The 19,450-nt window shown below is 39.7% G+C and overlaps 1 protein-coding gene across 3 annotated transcripts in view; it reads right to left on the reverse strand.

The window, feature by feature from the left end:
- The window catches only part of TTC28 (tetratricopeptide repeat domain 28), a 558,547-nt gene that overhangs the window by 270,203 nt on the left and 268,894 nt on the right, over positions 1–19,450 (reverse strand). For all 3 annotated transcript variants that reach the window (XM_036014252.1, XM_036014251.1, XM_036014253.1), the window contains 3 exons: positions 15,950–16,097; positions 6,006–6,278; positions 4,965–5,095 (listed from right to left, as the gene is read on the reverse strand). In XM_036014252.1, coding sequence (XP_035870145.1) covers positions 4,965–5,095; positions 6,006–6,278; positions 15,950–16,097 — 552 coding nt within the window. The remainder of the gene's footprint in view (positions 1–4,964; positions 5,096–6,005; positions 6,279–15,949; positions 16,098–19,450) is intronic.

Below are 19,450 nucleotides of genomic sequence, written 5' to 3' on the forward strand. Positions count from 1 at the left end.
TTTCATAATAGCCAAAGAATTGGAAACTCACACGCTCATCACACTTAGAAAAGCTATGTAGTTTCCACGGTCACACGTTACTCAGTAGCCAAGCCAATGTTCCAGTGCAGGTTTGTCTAATATCCAAGCGCACACTCTCAAACACTTGAAAGGCATTATCTACTTACAGCGGCAGTGTCAAGCTACTCTCATAGTTCCAAATAGAAGACACTTTCTCTCTGTTGCTTATAGGAGAGTGTTAAAAGGTATGAAAAGTTCTTAGAGAAGGCTGTTACAAAGGTCCAGGCAAAAGACGGCAGAAGAAAGGAGCCAGAAAAGAGATTTCTACTGTAGAAAGAAGGAACCCCGTTAACGAACAAAACATGAGAGTAAGGTGGTGGTGGCAATAGGGCAAGTGTGAATGTAGGTGTAGGCACAGATTAAGGGCTAAGTCAAGAACATTGAATTGAAGATGGCTGTCCAAGCAGCAGTTGAATAAAGAAATATGAAGCTCAGGAGAGAAATTAGACTGATGGAGGAAAAAAAAAAAGTCAGAGTCATCAGCATATTTGCATATCAGATTCCCTGAATAAAGAACATCATCTCTAGTACAATATAATTTATGTACTCTTCTGACAATTAATATTAGCTCACAGGAAGGTCTCTCTAGGCACCCAAAATTAATTTTGAAACCATTAAGGCAGATAGAAGGTTACTTAGAATGAAAAAAATCCTATGGAGAAAGTATCACCTCCTCTATTATATATCTGAGTAATGTATTAAGAAAAACCCTATTCCTCTTTTTTATAAAAAGATTTTATTTACTTACTTAGAGAGAGGGGAAGGGAGGGAGAAAGAAAGGGAGAGAAACACCGATGTGAGAGAAAAACATTGAATGGTTGCCCCTCCCATGAGCCCCAACCGGGGACAAGACCAGCCAGCAACCCAGGCACATGCCCTGATCAGTTATCAAACCAGCGACGTTTTGCTTTGTCAGATGATGCCCAACCCGCTGAGCCATGCTGACCAGGGCCCTCTTCCTCTTTAAGGTAAGTGGACAAAGTGGTTTCAGGCTGCTTTTTTGCTATGTGGGAATAATCTTAAAATGCATTACAGTCAAAGATGTAAGAGGCGGAAAGATGCAGCTTGGTATCCTTGCCAATCACAGCATTCACAGCATTAAGTTTTGCTTCAAAAGGCAGTTTTCCATATTTTATTTCAGTATCAAAATACAGCTGACACTTGAACAACCTGAGTATGAACTTCATGGGTCCATTAGGTGTGGATTTTTGCCAATAGATACACAGTCAGCACTCAGCATCCCTGAGTTTCACATCAGTGGATTCAACCACCCGTGGATCGAAAGTGCTGTTTTTCTAAATCCATAAATGGGGAGGGACAGCTGGATGCAGTTCCAATGCCATTTCATATAAGGGACTGGAGGATCCACAGATTGTGGTATCTCGGGGGGGTCCCTGTGGATACTGAGGGACAAAAGTTATACTTAGATTTTCTATTGCATGGGAACTGGCACCCCTAAGCCCAGCATTGTTCAAGAATCAACTATAATGCAAAGGGAAACCAAGGTACAATTTGAGGTCACAGATGCAATGCAAGAGTAGGATAATCATAAAAAAGTAAATTCTCTGAACCTTTTATACTCAAAAGGATATGCTTTTTGGGATGCTTTTTGTGTTTTGAGAGAGTTCTCAAAGCTCTAATTCACCCAATAATTCAGAAAAAAAAAAGTAGAAAAGAACAAAAATTACAGTATGGGAGCAGATAAAATAAATTATAATAAAGCCTTTCAGCAGTAGAACACTAAATAAAATGAAGGCACATTTAAAAATTAGTGGAAAGCCCTGGCCAAGTTGCTCAGCTGGTTGGAGCATCACCCCATACACCGAAAGGTTGTGGGTTCGATTCCCAGTCAGGGCACATGCCTAGGTTGCAGGTTAGATCCCCGCTCAGGGAATGTACAGGAGACAACCACTTGACGTTTCTCTCTCACATCGATGGTTCTCTGTCTGTCTCTCTCTCTCTCTCTCAAATCAATTTAAAAAATAGATCCTCAGATGAGGATTGAAACAAACAAAATATTAGTTGAAAATATTAATAAAAAACAAGTTATAAAACAGTATTACAATAGGATTTCAACTTTTGTTTGAGTAGATATAAACAATTATAACTGCATATATGACCAAAAAATATACCCAAAATACTAACAGGATGGTAGGATTACTCTTGGTTATTCTCCTGTTATTTCTTATGTAATTGAACAAAACTAATAAATATTACCTTTTATAAAAACTGAGAGCCTGTAAACTATACCAAATAAGATCATGCAAAAAACCTGACCTTTGCTAAAGGCATGAACGATCTTATCACTCGGCAAAACGTGACCGACACGCTGACCAGTGTTCAAACCCCACACGCCAATCTCCATGTCCCGTTCAGGGGCCAGTTTGAGTTCCCGTCTCACAAAGCTTCCTCAAGTCTACAACAGTCTCTGTCTCCTTCAGAACTCCAGGATCTTGGCAGTGATTAAGAAAACATCATCACTTATTGCTCAGGCAGTTTTAATGTTCTTGCTGTGTGAAAGCTCTGTCTCGAAGAGAACAGAAACCCCTTAAGGAGAGCGACCCCACACCCACCGCCTAGACCTTGAACCTCAGCACAGTGCTCGCACACCTTAGGTGCTCTGTGAGCAGACATCACACTTAGCTGAGTTAAATCCCAGAAGATTGGTCAACTAAAACTTTGTACCTAAGAAGTATATGTATTATTGCAATAGTTCCCTTTAGACATTTTATATGTTCCTTTAAGTTCTGAACCAATATTAACTCCAGTCTTAACACTGGTGGCTGGTTTTGGGGATATGGAAGTAAAGATTTCCAGTTGATTGCAGGCTAGAAGCAGCACTCAGATACAACCTTAAAAAAATGAGAGAAATGGTAAGAAAATAACATACCATTTATCAAGAGAGTTAATGGTACCTAAAAGTCCAGAGAAGAGGCATGCAGTGAGAGAAAAGATGAGTTCCATGGGTCAGTCTAGAAATCAGATAACTGTGCCTCGGGAACACAGAGCAGGAGCACGGGCCAGAGAGCAGAACATCCCAGAACGAGGCCTCTGCCGCGGTCAGGCTATGGCCAACTGGCAGCCACAGTAGGCCAGAGTGATGGGGACAGCCACAAGAGGGTTGTAAAAATTATTCAGATTTTGATAATCACAACTTGGAGAAGACCTTTAATTACAGTAGCCGGACACTCTTTATCTGCCCCTGGAAAAGAAGGAAGTAGATTTAAAAAGCAGCCTCAGCGTCTCCAACCTACAGACAAGGAGGACTTCCCAGTAGGCAGGTTTGGGAACTGGCAGTGGTAGCTCAGCACAGGCCAACAGAAGAGGGACAGATGCTAGGTCACTTCTAAAATGGGAAGGTTTGGGGGAGAGAGCTGGGACCAGCATTATCTCAAGGTCTCTTCCATCCTTGTAATTCAGTGATTTCTTTATAACACTGTACACCAATGGTTTATACAACCCAGAAAGCACAGGCTATAGAAAATTACACTATTAAGAAGAGGGGAGGCAGAAAAATTTCACTTCTCTTTTTTGATACCTATGACAATCACATGCCCTTAATTTAAAGTCTTCTTACCCTATCCAGTAGATGAGCTAATACATATATTCTAAAGGTTAGGAAAATAGAGCATAAATAAGTCTGATCCCTCTTTTTATTTTCTTAACATCAAGAAATCAGATCATCTGGCTGACAGAATTGTTTATAATCTAAGAGTAAATTGGCAAAGAGAAAAGTGTTTAGGTAATTCTCTTGAGAGTAAAATTGCCAAAAGTTCATGGCCTTTAATATTCTACTTTGGTGGCTTTCAAAGACCTTTTTCTGACACCCATGGATGAGAGAAAACGTTGCAGAGGTTCAGTCTTCCCAAGCCGAGATTCCGGCACAGACAGTTTTCTCCCTCACGTCCTTCCTACTGTTCTAGAGACTTGAAGATGCTGGTCATTTAAATAATATAATTAATCACTATAATGTCCCTTAGTGAAATTCTGAGATACAGGTATAACTACATACATTTCCCAACATATAGATTGATTTGTAAATGTATTGTTGCCTTTGCTATTAGCCTTCTTTTCCCTATTAGAAGTATTCTATTAAAAGCTACCATGTATAGAATTCTAGATACCTGGAATTCTAGGTATCATGCTAGGCATTTTGCATATATTATTAATAATCCTATTACAACTGTGTATGAAATAAGTTGGACTCGTCATTTGCTGAATAAAAATCAGAGGCAAAAAGGAGTTAAGTAATAACTTTCCCAAGATCCTAGAGCTAGAGAGTGCTAGAGAAGCAATTCAAAACCAGGTCTGTCTTATCCCTAAACTCCACCTCTTTCCACTCTACAAGTACTTTCTAATCAGGTCACATCTACTAGATACCAAGTCTCTGAGAATGTTACATTTCATTTCTCTAATAAAGACTAGGGTAATGTTTCTGTATCATTACAATTCAGGTCTCTCAATCAGACTTAATATGCACTTACCACCTTAATTAAAAATCTACCAGAGAAACAAAGTGAAGGGTTTGCAGTAATACCAGTTCATCTCAAATAAAACATAATGTATGCTTCTTTATTTAATGAATATATCACGATGATAGAGATTTTTTTCTAACTTTATGTATGTCTACACCACAGCACATTGGAAGAGCATAAGAACAAGGATTGGACCAAGCCGTTAGAGGCTGAGGTCAGAAACCATCTTACTTATCTCTACATCCCTAGGGCCAACGGGAGGTAGATGTCCATCCCACACCTGGTTGTTGACGAAAGATAGCAGCAATAATCACTCACTTCTGAAAGTAAAATTCTAAAGTACTTAAAACACTTTGAACAGCAAAAAACATCCCATGCTTCAAAAATAAATAAATAAAAGTAATTTTGGTCTGCAGGTAAACTTCCTACCTCTCGATCCTTGAGTTTCATGGCGAGCACCAACTGATGCCTGTGGTTAGTGAGAGCCTCTCGATAATTTCCTTTGGAGAAGAATGCAGAGCCTAGATTCCCATGAGCTCGGCATTCTCCTGTCTGGTCACCTGATTGGGTTTAAAAAAAGATAAAACTTCTCTAAGTTATAGCTTATTTTACTATATAATGACCACTTAAGAGCCACAGACTTACTAGCTAAGGTTTCACTTGCCTTCTTTTAGAAGGGGCCTTTATTCTTCCGTAATACTCTATGTGGGAGGTTACGGTCCTAGAACTCAAATGCCTGGCTAACAACTACTAATGCTGCCATACAACTGCAGCCAGGGACGTAAATGTCCTGGAAATGAGAGGTTAAAAACCTTGACAAAAACCAGCTGCTCTTTGAGTCACTTCATTGCTCTGCTAATGACTTTTGGTCCCGAATAACCATCAGCTTGCTGGCTCAGTCATTTGACGCCAAACCGACTGCCATATATTCCTTCTTTACAAGTATGCTGATGGTTCACCACATCCCTTCCCTTACTGCCGTCCTGCAGATCCTTGAGTGATCACAGTAACGATGATCATAATTACAAGCCACACTCGCTGTACAAGTGAGGCAATGGCAGCACACAGAGCTGAGGCAACGTGCTGAAGGTCACACTTACACAGCAGCCTGGCTGCCGAGTCGACACTCTTAACCACTGCACTGCACCATCTCCTCCAACAAAATGATGGTGTGTTCTGATGTAGTCAAAAATGAAACTTAAGGCAAAAGATTCACCCAATAAAACTGTCATTTGAGATATTACATCTGTAAGCCCAGATCTCTGAGGAAAAAAATGAATATGTTAGTTCACATCTCTGGGCTTTTGGGGAACCTTGGTACCTTGTTACACAAAAAGCCCTAAAGACCCGAGTACTCTAAATGGAGTATACTCTAGAGATACACTCAGTCGTCACTGCACATGTCATTCCCATTCATTCCAGGTTAACCAGCTTTCTGTATGGAATTAGAGGAGAGAAGCATAACGCTACCTAAGGTCTTGGCTACATCCAAGTCCTGCTGCATGTATCCAGTGCTCTTCTCTGTGTTTCCAAGAGACCAGTAGGCACTGCTCAGGGCAGAAAAAACAGAACCTCTCAGCTTGAGGCTGCAGGTGCCAATCTTCAGAGCAGCTTCTAAGACAACCACAGAGGCCCCGTGATGGCCAGCTGTCAGGAGCTCCTGCCCAACCACAGACACGACCACAAAGGGACTCTTGTCCAGTTTCATTTTCTGGAGCTGCTGATAAGTGGGCTCGAGGGAGTCTGAAGAAAAACAAAACAAAATAAGAAAATATAGGAGGATATGCACAACAATCTTTTCTAAGATGCTCTAGAAACAAATGTTTATCATACCTTTTTGTGGTCCATTTCAAGTACAAACCCTCCAACCTTTAATCTAGTACCACCCTCCCTGTCCACTTACCCACGTGACTCTGTAGCACCCCCAGTCCCGTCAACTCCTTCTCCTCACCCTCACATGCAGGTGCCACACTCCCTCGCTCTTGGTCTTTCTTCAACCTGACACACGCCTTGCCTGGATGGTTTTTCTTTCTCTGTCCCGCTGTCACCCTTTCAAACTACTTATACACATATTCTTCAAGTTCTACCTCTTCTGTATGGTATCCCCAGTCCTCTGGCCCACACTAATCTTTCAATCTAAACTGCTACATTTTTACAGTTACTAGTGAAGCTTGACCCTTAACTATTTTAGAATTGTTCCAAGTGTGTTAATTTTAGAATATTTTCCCACCTAAATCTGAAAACCACTGTAGGACTGTTTAATGCTTTATTATAACTCCATAGCAATTGGCACTAAACAAAAAAACTTGCCATTGCTACATACCTAAAAGTCCCTAACGTATTTGGAGTTCAACAAATGTTTGTTAAACCTGGATCTGAATGACTTGATTAATAAACCCTGTCTACCTTTTCCCTGGAAGATGCAGTAAGAAGCCCTCCCAACAAAACACCTGTCACCCTCACTGGGCACCTAGTGTCCACTGCTGCTTCTGAGGTCGGTACGGCCAAATAGAAAAATACCATCAATTTTGTTGTGACAGATGAAACCAAAAAGAAATTATCTGAGTTTACTAAGGTAGGGTGGAAGACAACAGTAATGTTGATATTTTATTTTCATGTGATGTTTGCAAAGACACAGGTTAGTAGTCAGGAAGCCAAAGGAAATTCTTCCTATTTGAAGTCAGGTTTGAGTGTGGATGACCTCTACGCTCCTTCTCCCCCTTCCTCCTTTTTTAAAAGACAACTGCAGAGATAATGACTATACCCCTATAATGAAGTGGCACTTATAACACATTTGTGGCTAGCTTTCCTGAAAAACTATTTCACACCAGTTGTTCCACTGTGCACGTGTATAAAACTATATAAAAGGTTGGCCTTTTTAAACTGTGACTCTCTCAGGCAACAGTACTGCATTTGAGTGCAATCTTTACATTAGACTTGAAACCTCAACTCTCTGTTAAGGAGCTCTTGTCTGAATCAACACTGCCATGTAGACCTCGAAGGCTACTGCTGCCTAAAGAACTTTTCCCTCTCAATCAGATCTCTGAACAGAAAACAAAGACCGTTTTAACACCTGTCAAGGTGCAAACAATACGTAGAACCAGTAAATACTAGCTAACCGACAGGGTTAAACACAAGTGCAAGAACCCTGGAATTGCTGTAATAGAAAAGAGCGATACTAGACTGAAAGAACTGTGAGCAGAATTTTGGTGGTACCCACCCATGGGTTTTGTAGTCGATGACAATCACATTAGCACTGGCCAATTTAGCAGAAGCAAAAATAACAGAATTTTAGATCTTAAACGACTTTGAAAATACCCTTACTTTAGAAATGAATCTGCGCATTCAAGTGATTCACCCAAGGTCAGACAGTGTGGGACAGCACCAAGACACAAACCCACCGCAGGCCTCTCAGTCCGGGCGCTGTGACACCACACCAGGGAAACTCTGAGCTGCTCACAAAAGAAACCAATCCCGGCTGGTTTCAAGTAGAGCAGAAATACACTGTGTGGCTACTGGGAGGGTGGGCAACCAGACTTCCAGGCCCACAGTCAAAATCATGTCACAAGAGCTTCCTGGCGGGGGCAACGTAACTGCTGCAACTAAACACTAGACAGCAAAGCTTCCAGTGCTGCCTCCACCGCCACTGAATGCCACCGTTACACCACGGGTGCCGCCACTGCTGCCCACCACCACCAAAACACATTCTGTTTGAGCCTTTAGCTCCTGAATCAAAGGTGGAGTCCCAGCTTCCAAGGAGGGTGGGAAACTGGGATCTGATGTTTTACAGTGGGAGACAGGAGGCAAGGGTGAGAAAGGAATCCCCAACACAGGAAGAGTGCCGAGACCCTGAAGCCCTGGTGCCTGACGGCTGGCAAAGACACCGCGCTCCCACTGCTGACTGTTTAAATCACGGCAACCATGGCTAAGTTAAAAAAAACAACAACAGCCATTTAACTGAACCTCTAAAACTACCCAGTAATGGAAAATCAGAGGACTGAGGGAAATTTTCCACAGAGGACTAAGGGAAATGCTAGGAACATTCCCCTCCCCCCTCCAAAAAAGAAATAATTGTAGAAATTTTCAATGAATAAAAATAAAACTGAAGAAACAAGAGGTAAAAAATTCAGATTTCCTTTTGCAGTATGTAGGAAAGAAAATATAAATACATTAAAAGATAAATTATACTGCAAACTCATATACAGTACACGTTATTGGAGTTTGGAAAAGGGAGTGATTATCAGGGGTAATCAGAAAGCTTCAGGGAAGCAGAACTTGATTTCTTGAAGAAAGGGTAAGATTTAGACAAGCCACTGCATTTTTTCTGAGAGTGGAGGGTATTCTAGGTAGAAAATTTGTCCTAAACAAATGTCCAGGAGGAGACAGGTACATGGATTAACAGGGACTGATGAACAGGCCAGCGTGAGTGGAACAGAGAATACCTAGAGGGAAGAAAACCAATATGGAAAAACAGAGAAAATGCTGAGCTAAGGATCAAAAGATCTGGATTTCAAAGCCATGTAGCCACCATCTCTTCACTTTTTCAAATGTACAGATAGCAATTTGGGTGATGGTTACACGAGCCTGCATGTCATCAGGTATGTTCATGTGTGTACATGTATGTATAAATATATGCATGTGTGTGCGTGCATCTGTGTGTATACATACACACACACAATTTTCACTTTATATAAATTTAAAAAGTTTTTCAATGTCAAATTTCTCTATTTTTGGCTATAATTACGTCTCTTTAGTCCATACTCACTAATCAGAAGCTCAAGTTAGCAGCTATACAACCCGAGCATTCCACTTTTATTCACCCAAAGCATTCATTCATGCTTTGGACAAATAAAAGTTGTACAGTACTTTTTTAATGTATAAAAATATACATGCTGGATTAGGTAACCTCTAAGACTCTTTCCAACTATATTAATTCTATGAGTCTAATTCCTATTCTAGAGTAAACTTAGGTTGTTAGCAAACACACTGATTTTACAATTCTACCAGGCCCTATGGAACAGAGATCTGGAAGCCTATTGCTATTAAGATGTTTTTCTTTCTAGAAACTATACATAATATATGAAATAGCCAATGTCAAACCAACGCCATAAAAAGGTAAAAGACCTGTGCAACATTCATCAAAACCAGTAATGTTTTTTTTCAAATGTAAAGGCTTTAGTTATTTAAGATGAACAAAGTCACATTTCTTGATACTTAAAAAGTTTTTAGGAATGTAGCAGAGGCTAGTAATAAATAATCATATTCTGTTAAAAGATATACAGCAGTTCCTCAAATAACGTCATTTTGCTCACTGTCATTTCATTGTAGCATTGATGAGCTTCTGTAGGAACTTAACTTTTATTTATATTAATTAGCCTATAGTAAAATTGGTTACATTATATATCATTTTGCTTAAGGTCACAGAACCTAGTGACAATGTTAAGTGAAGACTTACTATACTATATATCATCAGTTCTGAGATGTGCATTTATTCACATTTTAATATCTCTGAATTTGGGGTTTAATATCTCTGAACTTGATGGTGCCTCATAATGGTTTGTTGCTTCTACGTCCTAATGGGCCTAAAAGAGCTCTCAGTTTATATAAAAACAAAAAGTTAAGTGATAAGGAAGAATTGTGTCATTATTTAATTATCAGCATTTTTTCTTAGTAATGCATAAAATAAGGGTGCCTCTTTCAATCCAGGGTTCTTCGCATTGGTAGGATGTGCTGTGGGACCTCAGAGGAAAAAGGTGCTAACTCTACCTGGGTGAGTCTGGGAATGCGATTTCTTTCCAAAGGAAGTGACGTGTTCATAGAAAATGGAGATATGAGCCAGTGTTCTCCAAAAACTGCAGATAGAATGAAGCAGCTGTTTTCTAGAAGCTGGAGATGAGAATGAAAGAGAGGTGGGCTATCTTACACCAAGGAGATCAGCCTCCGTCCTCCAGACAACGGGGCAAATGCAGAAGGACGAGTAAGACAGAGCAGACTTACATGTTAGGAGAAAGGTCCTTCTGAAAGGACAGCAAAGCACAGACTGGCTTAGAAAAAGCCAGAAAATCCAGTTAGAGGAGGAGTTCTGTATTTGCAATGAGAAAATAGATGGAAAACAAGGGATAAATTTCAGACCTATTTAGAATTTTAAAAAACTTACAGAATTTGAGAAGAAAGTCTATTTAACAGGCACAACACCTTATTCCAAATGAATGACACAAAGGACTGTCTCCTGTAGATCACCTTCAAGGTCACTAACATTTTTAGAGACGTCAATCTGTCTAAGGCACTATAAAACATTCTGGAACCTTTCAAATTATCCTTATAACATTCCCCTAGCATTATGACTGAAAAGGCTTCAACTTTCCCAAAAAACCTGGTGAGACCACTACCAGTTATTCTTAGATACACCACTAAAACATACTACTGAACTGCCAATCAGAAGACTGGGAGAAACAGTCCTGGGATGGATCTCTAAAAGAGGGATCCGAAGAGAGAACAGCAGCTACTGATAAGGTAAGAAGTAAGCAAAGTATTATGAGGGTAAAGTAGTCCCCCCAAAAAATAAAATTTAGAAGATTCACGATAGTCACATAATTTTAATTTTTACCTTTCCTAAGCTGACTCCCTAAAGAGGAAACTAAGTTAAAAACCACTGGGCTTGTCACAAAAAGACAAGTATTGTAAGGTTGCACTTACATAAGATACCTAGAGTAGTCGAATTCAGAGAGACAGAAATAGCAGTGTTTGCCAGGGGCAGTGGGGAGGGAGGCGTGGGAAGCTACAGTTTAATGGGTACACACACTGTCAGCTTGGGAAGACGAAAAAGTTCTAGAGGTGGATAGTTGTGATGGGCACACAATGCTGTAAATGTACGGAATGCCACTGAGTTTTATAACTAAAAATGGTTAGAATGGTCAATTTTACATGTATGTCACATATATTTCACAACAATTTGAAAATGCTTGGGTTCATACTAAAAGCAAAACTTAGCCCTCCTCAAAAAAAAAAAAAGAAAAGAAAAGAAAAACTGACATTTTGCACTTCATCTAAGCCACTTCACATTTTTCTGGGTTTGTGTATTTATTTATATTTTACTTCATTCAAAAAAGATTCAAATGCCTTCTATAGCAATAAGGAGGAAAACACAGAAATCAACGTGAGTGGAAAGCAGGGGTAAGACAATGAAACTCAGCACACAGACAGCCAGACGCACTTCCCAAAGGCAGCCAGGACCCTGGGCTCCATGCTTCCGAGGACAAAGGAAAGGTGTACATGATCACTTTAACAATCCCCAGACCATCAACACTCATGAGAGACTTGGCTTCTCCTAAAACTGAGGGCTGGAGAAAGGTCTCCCACGAGCACTCAGGAAAAGGACCGTGTGCGCTGTGCAGTGTGCATTCTGCACCCACAGCACAGCGCCTGCCATAAATACAAGTGCAGGATTATTACTGCTGCTGCCTCTAGTCCTCGGTGAGAAGAAGGGTGTCGCGCTGCAAAGGGGAGGGCACCCTACAGGTCCCCCACCCTCACAGTCCAGTGTCTGACTCTAGGAGGCAGACCTTACCATTTCCCTTTGCAGACAAGGACTGCAGTGCAGAGAGAATGAGCAGTCTTGCTTGATCAATGGAAGAGCAAGTGACAGTGCTGAAATTTGATTCCAGTCTCCTTTTTTGGGGGGGGTGGGGGGTGGGGGTAGTCTATATTTTTTAACATAATATTTCAGAAAGAGGCCTACTGTGAAAAGTAGCTGCCACCTGAGAGAGTTCACCAAGCGTGGGCAATTAGGTAAGTAAAAGGTGAGCCCCAATTTGACTCTGAGAAAAAGCTTATACATTCAAAAGCCATTTGCCACCAGCACTTCATAAAATCAGCTTCCCTGGATCCTCTGGAGCTGGTAGAAACACCATGACAGGTGATAGTCCACAAATGTAATAGTCTTTAGATTACTGAATTAACAGGAGGAGGGAAATACACAAGAGAACCCTCAGCAGGAGGCAGCCCTGGTGTCTTTAGAACAAAGACAGGTAAACTCAATCTCACTTTGTAATTATATTATTAAATCTGTGGTTGGCAGTAGTACTATGCTACACCATCCAAATCTGCATAAACATTTACAAGCTACAATGAACTAAAATTGCTGTGAGACTATCTAAAAAGAAGAAACGGAAAACAGTAACAGGATAACTTGAAAAGTCATAAAAAAGAGAATATCATTTTATATTTATACTTATTTTTACATTATCATTAATGATTTAAAGAAAATTCATTATATATAATGTCGTAAACATGACCACAGGACCAATAGTTCAACTGACATCTGGTCAGTGAGCATGAGTGAAACCATAAAAATAAAGAAAAACAGACTGAATTCAGTTAGCAATACAGGCAGCAACACTATTTTAAAAATCAAGTAACTTTCAATGTGGATAAATGTAACATATTTATTTGGGAACAAGGGTATATTAATATAGATTGGCCCTACCTTTTTAAAAAAATGAAACCTTGAAACTCCCAAAAAAGGCCGAGCCCCAGGAAAGCGGTGCACGCCGTGGGAGCTCTGTCTGCCTCCAGGAGCGTCTGCGCTGGGCAGCTTCCTCTGCTGCGCGTAAGAATTACACGACAAAAACAACTGACACAACAGGTCAGACCTATAGGTGAAGCGACCCGGACTGCACCGCTACGCGACAACGGCAGAAACTTAGGAAGCTGCAGGAGGCTAAACTAAAATGGGTAAAAAATGGGCAGCAAATAATGACAGATTGTGTGCATTACAATCCTATGACAAACAAAGAGAGGTAGGTCATCAGGATGTGAGATGATGCATAGAACACCACCGTGAAGAGAAACAGTGTCTCCGTAAAATGTTAATAAGAAAAGCCCACCTGGAGTAAAGGCAGTGGTGAAGGCAGTGCTAAAAATAAATGAGATAGATTAAATTGCCTTAAGGAAAGAAAAGAAAATACCGAAGCGCTCCAGGCACCTGTAAGATGCAGCTTTCTCCAGGGTCGGCCTTAGGTCACCCAGTGCAAGCTGGGAAAGAACCAGCACAGAAAACCCTAAGGGTGACAGCACACGAAGCTATTTCTCACAGTGCAGGGAAGATTTCCTTACATTTATCTAAGCAAATTGCTTCAAAGGCACAACAGTAAGTATGATTCTGCTGATCTCAACATGTTCACTCCAATATTCTAAGGCAACAGCAGAAACACTTCAAAATAAAGAAGTGATATCTTCATGAGCTAAATTAAAAATGTTCCATGTAAAATACTTGTGGAAGGGTGTGGGGAGAGAATGGGAGAACTATTAGAAAACTGGAAAGGGGAGACAAATTGATTTTTTTTTTGTCCACCCACCCCACCCCCACCCCCTACGCCCTGGAGCTCTAAAGCGCATCTGCTGTAAGTCAGAGTTTATTAACAGCAGGTCCCCCAGTGGGAGAAGCCATTAGGTTCCTGAAGCAAAGACTCAGCTTTGTGTGGAGTTATAAAATCACATTCAGAGGTTTCCTTACCCACTTGTATTCTAAAACACAAAATCTTTGACTTTCAGGAAAATATGTTTTATGCCTATGAATTGCCCAGATGCCGTAAGAGTACCATTTAGTTAACCAAACATTTTTAAAATAATTTTATTGTTATTTTTAAAAGATTTTATTTATTTATTTTTAGAGAGGGAAGGCAGGGAGATAGAGAGAGAGAGAGACATCATTGTGCGGTTGCTGGGGGCCGTGGCCTGCAACCCAGGCATGTGCCCTGGCTGGGAATCAAACCTGCGACACGTTGGTTCGCCGCCCGCGCTCAATCCACTGAGCTACGCCAGCCAGGCTAGTTAATCAAACTTTGACTTAGCATACATTTTGAGTCAAATACTGTATTAGCCAGTATATTAAAACACTCTAATGCTGCAAACATTTTCAAATCAAGATAAAATGTATAATGTTACTGCTATCAAAAAGGTTAGGTTAATTCAAAAATATCCCTTTTCAGAAACAAAAACAGAGTTCTACTTGACATAATCTAATTAATATAAAACATTAGCTTTCCACTCTATGTCTGTCATAAATCTACCTTAGTGTCCCCATCATTGCAAAAATGGCAACTGGTGTACACTTTCAGTCCAGTCTTCCCACGAGTCCCAGTCTTCCTCAAAGATGATGCCCCTCACAGAGAAGCCAATCTGTTTTGGGCGTTAGAACTTCTCTAACCTCCACAGCACCATGTTCAGTCCATTGTTTTTCCAGAATACTAATCAGTATAAAGTAGAATAATAAGAGAAAACCATTTAAACTAGCATGTTTCTCTTTTTCCTTTTAATTCAACCTAACCTTATAATGCTCCTCTGAAAAATGTTGCACACCCAGCCTACAGTTACATCTATTTCCTTTTATGAAGTATTAGCATGTTTAACTAATGTCATCTCTTATTTTATTATTTCTAGATGGCATATTGGCCCAACTAAGCAAATTAATTTACTACTAGTGGTATTATGATTTAGAGGTACAGAATCTTAGAACTATAAAAAACACGAGGAATCTTCAGGTAGCTCTAAAATCCAGAGATGTCGATTCATTGACCCACAGTCGTATATTATAGTTAGCACAGAAGTCCAGAATGTTGTCCAGCTCCACAAACTTCTAGGCCAGTAGCCTTACACCATCCTATTCTGGCTCACTGTCAGCTACTGACTGTGACTCTTGATCTTCCTGTGTCTAAAATATATCACCTCTTTTAGGGCTACTAAAATAGAAGCTTATTTCTCTGGAGATGAGCACAGAACTTTGAGAAAAAGCCAAATTTAACCAAGTTCTAAGGATAAATTGTTAGTATCTAAAAATGTTCTGTTATTTCTTCTTCATGCGCTGAAATTCTTCCCAGTACATAGATCTAGAGAAATATGAAATATCTACCCTATTATTTATTTCCTGGAAATAAATTAAGAAAAACATTGTGAGAGAGAAATGGGATCTATTACTGACTTTAGACAAATAAACAAAATAGTCATTGCTTTCAATGGTGTATAAAAATCATAGTGTAACTTTTCCCTGGCTGGTGTAGCTCAGTGGATTGAGCATGGGCTGTGAACCAAAGTGTCACAGGTTCGATTCCCAGTTAGGGTACATGCCTGGGTTGCAGGCCATGATCCCCAGCAACTGCACATTGAAGTTTCTCTTTCTCTCTCTTTCTCCCTCCCTTCCCACTCTAAAAAATAAATAAATAAAATATTTTTAAAAATCATAGTGTAACTTTTCTATTTAATAAAGATACCTTAAAATTTAGAAATAAATAAATAAAATAAACAGTCGTAGCAAATCTGACAACTCATCAGTTCTCAACACCCACATCTGAAGTCTTCGAAAGCCAGAAACACTCTACTTTACACTCGTGCCAGACCTAATGCTGTATCCTGCTCACCTCTCATGGGAGACTTCATGGCAGCTTCCACCATCCCCACCAGAAGCTGGAGGCTCTTGGGGTCCTGAGCCAGTCCAGATGCAAAGGCTGCCAGGGCATCGGCATGACGTCCGAGATACTGGAGGGCAACACCCTGTCGGAAGTATGCCTGAAAACGAAGAAAACAGAATGCACGCGTTACTTACACACCGTGCTCCGACAAGGCTGATACTGATTCTTCATTAGAACAACGGGTCAGCAGAGCTAAGACTGAGATGGTCTTAGTTCAAAAACCTGGTAATAGTTTGTAATCAAATCTAACTTCTTCCCACATCATAAAATGTAAGCATACTTTTTCCAGGCAAATTATATTTTAAACCAGGCTTTTCACTTCTAGAACACATACAGTTTATCATATTCTTTGACACTTATTCACATATTGCTTTTATTCTTTTTTGACAATTTAAAAAGTATTTCTTATCCCACCTTTAATAGCATAAGCTCCTCAAGGACAGGGTTTGGGAGATTTCTTTACATCTCACCAAAGTATGTGGTACAGTGCAAGATAAACAAGAGGTACTCAAATTCCACTTATTTTATATTTTCCCTTTTATATAATTAATGGAAAAATCAATGATTATTATTAAAATTTTAATAATGAATAGTATAATATGGCTATATTTAATGTACTGTTTCAGACATAGTATTAAAAAGCTGATATCTAGCCCTGGCTGGCGTAGCTCAGTGGATTGAGCGTGGGCTGCGAACCAAAGCATTGCAGGTTCGATTCCCAGTCAGGGCACATGCCTGGGTTGCAGGCCGTGACCCCCAGCAACCACACATTGATGTTTCTCTCTCTCTCTCTTTCTCCCTTCCTTCCCTCTCTAAAAATAAATAAATAAAAATTTAAAAAAAAAAAAAAAGCTGATATCTAAATATGTGTGCTTTGCTCAGAAACAAAATAACATTGTTGTCATTTTCTTTCATTGGATTAGTTTTATAACTAGTATTAGTTGTTGATTATAGCAGAACATCCTTCCTTCCAGCTAATTGCAGAAAGGGCTGGAAAATGAACAAAATATTTACATTTTAGAACAGTCTTAAGAAAGTGCAGTTTGGTTTCGAGCACACAGAGTAAAAACAAGTCAATGAACGAAGAGTTGCTGGTGGATAACCAGCAAAGGACCCTGGACCTGATTAACCCACACGTAAAAGCGACTTATTAATGTATCCACTCCATATAACATCTTCCAAAATACCTGGTCTCCCATTTACCTTAAACATTCTACAGTACTACATGTTTGACTTTTCAGTCCAATACACTTTGAGTTGTCACAAATTGTATCCATGGGATCTAAATGAAGTTTCAGATAATTCCTAAAACCACTTACTCACTAAACTTAGTAATTCTATAATTTTGCATTACATACACAATAACACAGAGTGAGAGAGCACATTTAACGTTTACAAACATATTTATTGTTTCACTTTTACAACTACCCTTTGACATAATTTAAGATATGTACTACTATTCAGTGTTTCTATTAAGAAACAGTCCATAAACAGAATGAATACTCATAGATTATTGCATGCTATTCAGACTTCTATTAGTTTAAACCAGCAGCAGCTGTTAAAACTCAAACCCCCAGTAAGACAATAACCTGTAAATGTACTTTCATTACTAATTCATAAGATCACTTCCTTTCATGGGGCTCAGCCACTGTTTTAATCTTTAATGTGTTTTATGGACATTTTTCACTATCCTTTTCATTTCACATTTTAGGTGATTTCTAAGATGCAAGATGCAATATATGTCACATTCCAACTAAAAATAACCAGAGTTAATGTAACTTTAGAAATGCTATATTAAAGCTAAACTAAAAGATTTTTAATTTATTTATATAATATGTACATGTCAAATACCTATAAACCATAATTATAATTTATATAGAGAAAAAAGGTGTCCTCAGTTATTGATTTCTGGTATATATTTTTAAAAATACAAAAATTTACATGGGAATCATTTTACAATATATGTAAATCAAATCACTATACTGTACAACAAACTTATTCAGTGCTATATGTCAATGATATCTCAATAAAACTAAAATAACAAAAATCTTAGTTGCAATGGGTTTTGATAATTTCTTATATATTTAAAGCAAAACTTTATCATTCACTATTTCACAGAGAGAACAACTAATTTCCCTGTCTGCCAACTGAAATCACTGAAAAATATGCCTTATGTGCTTATTGAGTAGGTAGGCAACGTGTGCTACACGCCAGTTATGGCATCAAGTTCACACGGCAGTGGAAGAAGAGTGCGCGTGTTTTGTCTTCTTAGGACACTCAGGAATTAGATGGGAACGGTGACGGCTGGACCCTGTTGCCCACTACCTTGGCTTCCTTTCTTCAGGAGAAAATTTGAAAAGGTGTAGAAGGCTCAGAGGTCTCCCTTGGTCTTCCCTCATTTCCTTGCACAATCACCAGCCTAACTTTGTAAGATTTTTCTCAGTGAAAGCTTAGAGTTATACCCCTGCCAACACAGCGTAGTAAGTCAAGCTCCAACAGACCCCTGTTCCCAACTCAGACTGTGGCTCTCCCACTTCGTTCCGCGCAATATTCATTGCATGTGCAAATACTGTTGAATAAAAATTAGTTATTGATACTCCTGTGAAAGCTACGCCACTATGAAGTTCAAGTGAATGATAATAAAACCTAGATTGTGGGTTACTGTGATAGAATAAAAAGAATTCAGCACAGTGCCTGACAGAGGAAGCACTCAATATGATTAGCTCTTTTGATTATTAGTTAATTAGAAAAGAATCTGAACAAGAACACCTAATTATAAACTAACAGAATGTAAGTAGTCCAACATGTATCCTATTATTCAATTCTTATCACTGCTTCATTCACTCCTCCCCTTGCTCCATAACAGACTGTCGGCAACTGGGAAACTCAGTGCTGTTAGGCTACCAGACAAAATCTGAACCACCTGACAAAAAGAAATTGCCACAATCGGGTCTTGGGAGATGCAGCAGCCACCCACAGGACCCTCTGCCAGCCTCTTCCAAAGCAAAGGTCAAACGTGCTGAAATTCACAGTGGTTTGCCTTAGCTACAAGAAAACTGATATAATCTGCTACAGCCTACCTGCTTTGCCCTATTGATTCCTGCTACTAATTTTCCTCTTACTCATAATCAGAGGTCTCGAAGGAAGCTGCTTCATCTTGGGAAGAGGAAATTTTTCGTCACTCAGGATTGAACAGAGGTAATATGTGTGCCGCATGCCAAGGGAAGGAGGGCCTATGAAGCAGTATTGAACGCTCGGTGGCCAGCCAACCTCAGAAAACATATTCCTCTGCCTCGGCACCCCCCGCAGACACCACATTCTGGTCACTGGTTATGTCACAGATGGAGAAGGAAGGGCAACAAGAACTGACTGTTGAAAGCACCTGAACCCTAAGAATAGTGGTTTTAACCTGAAGTTTTAGCCAAGAAGAGAAGCTTATAGGGAGCTAGT

The sequence above is a fragment of the Phyllostomus discolor genome, chromosome 13, assembly GCF_004126475.2.
Source record: "Phyllostomus discolor isolate MPI-MPIP mPhyDis1 chromosome 13, mPhyDis1.pri.v3, whole genome shotgun sequence".
Classification (NCBI taxonomy): Eukaryota; Metazoa; Chordata; class Mammalia; order Chiroptera; family Phyllostomidae; genus Phyllostomus; species Phyllostomus discolor.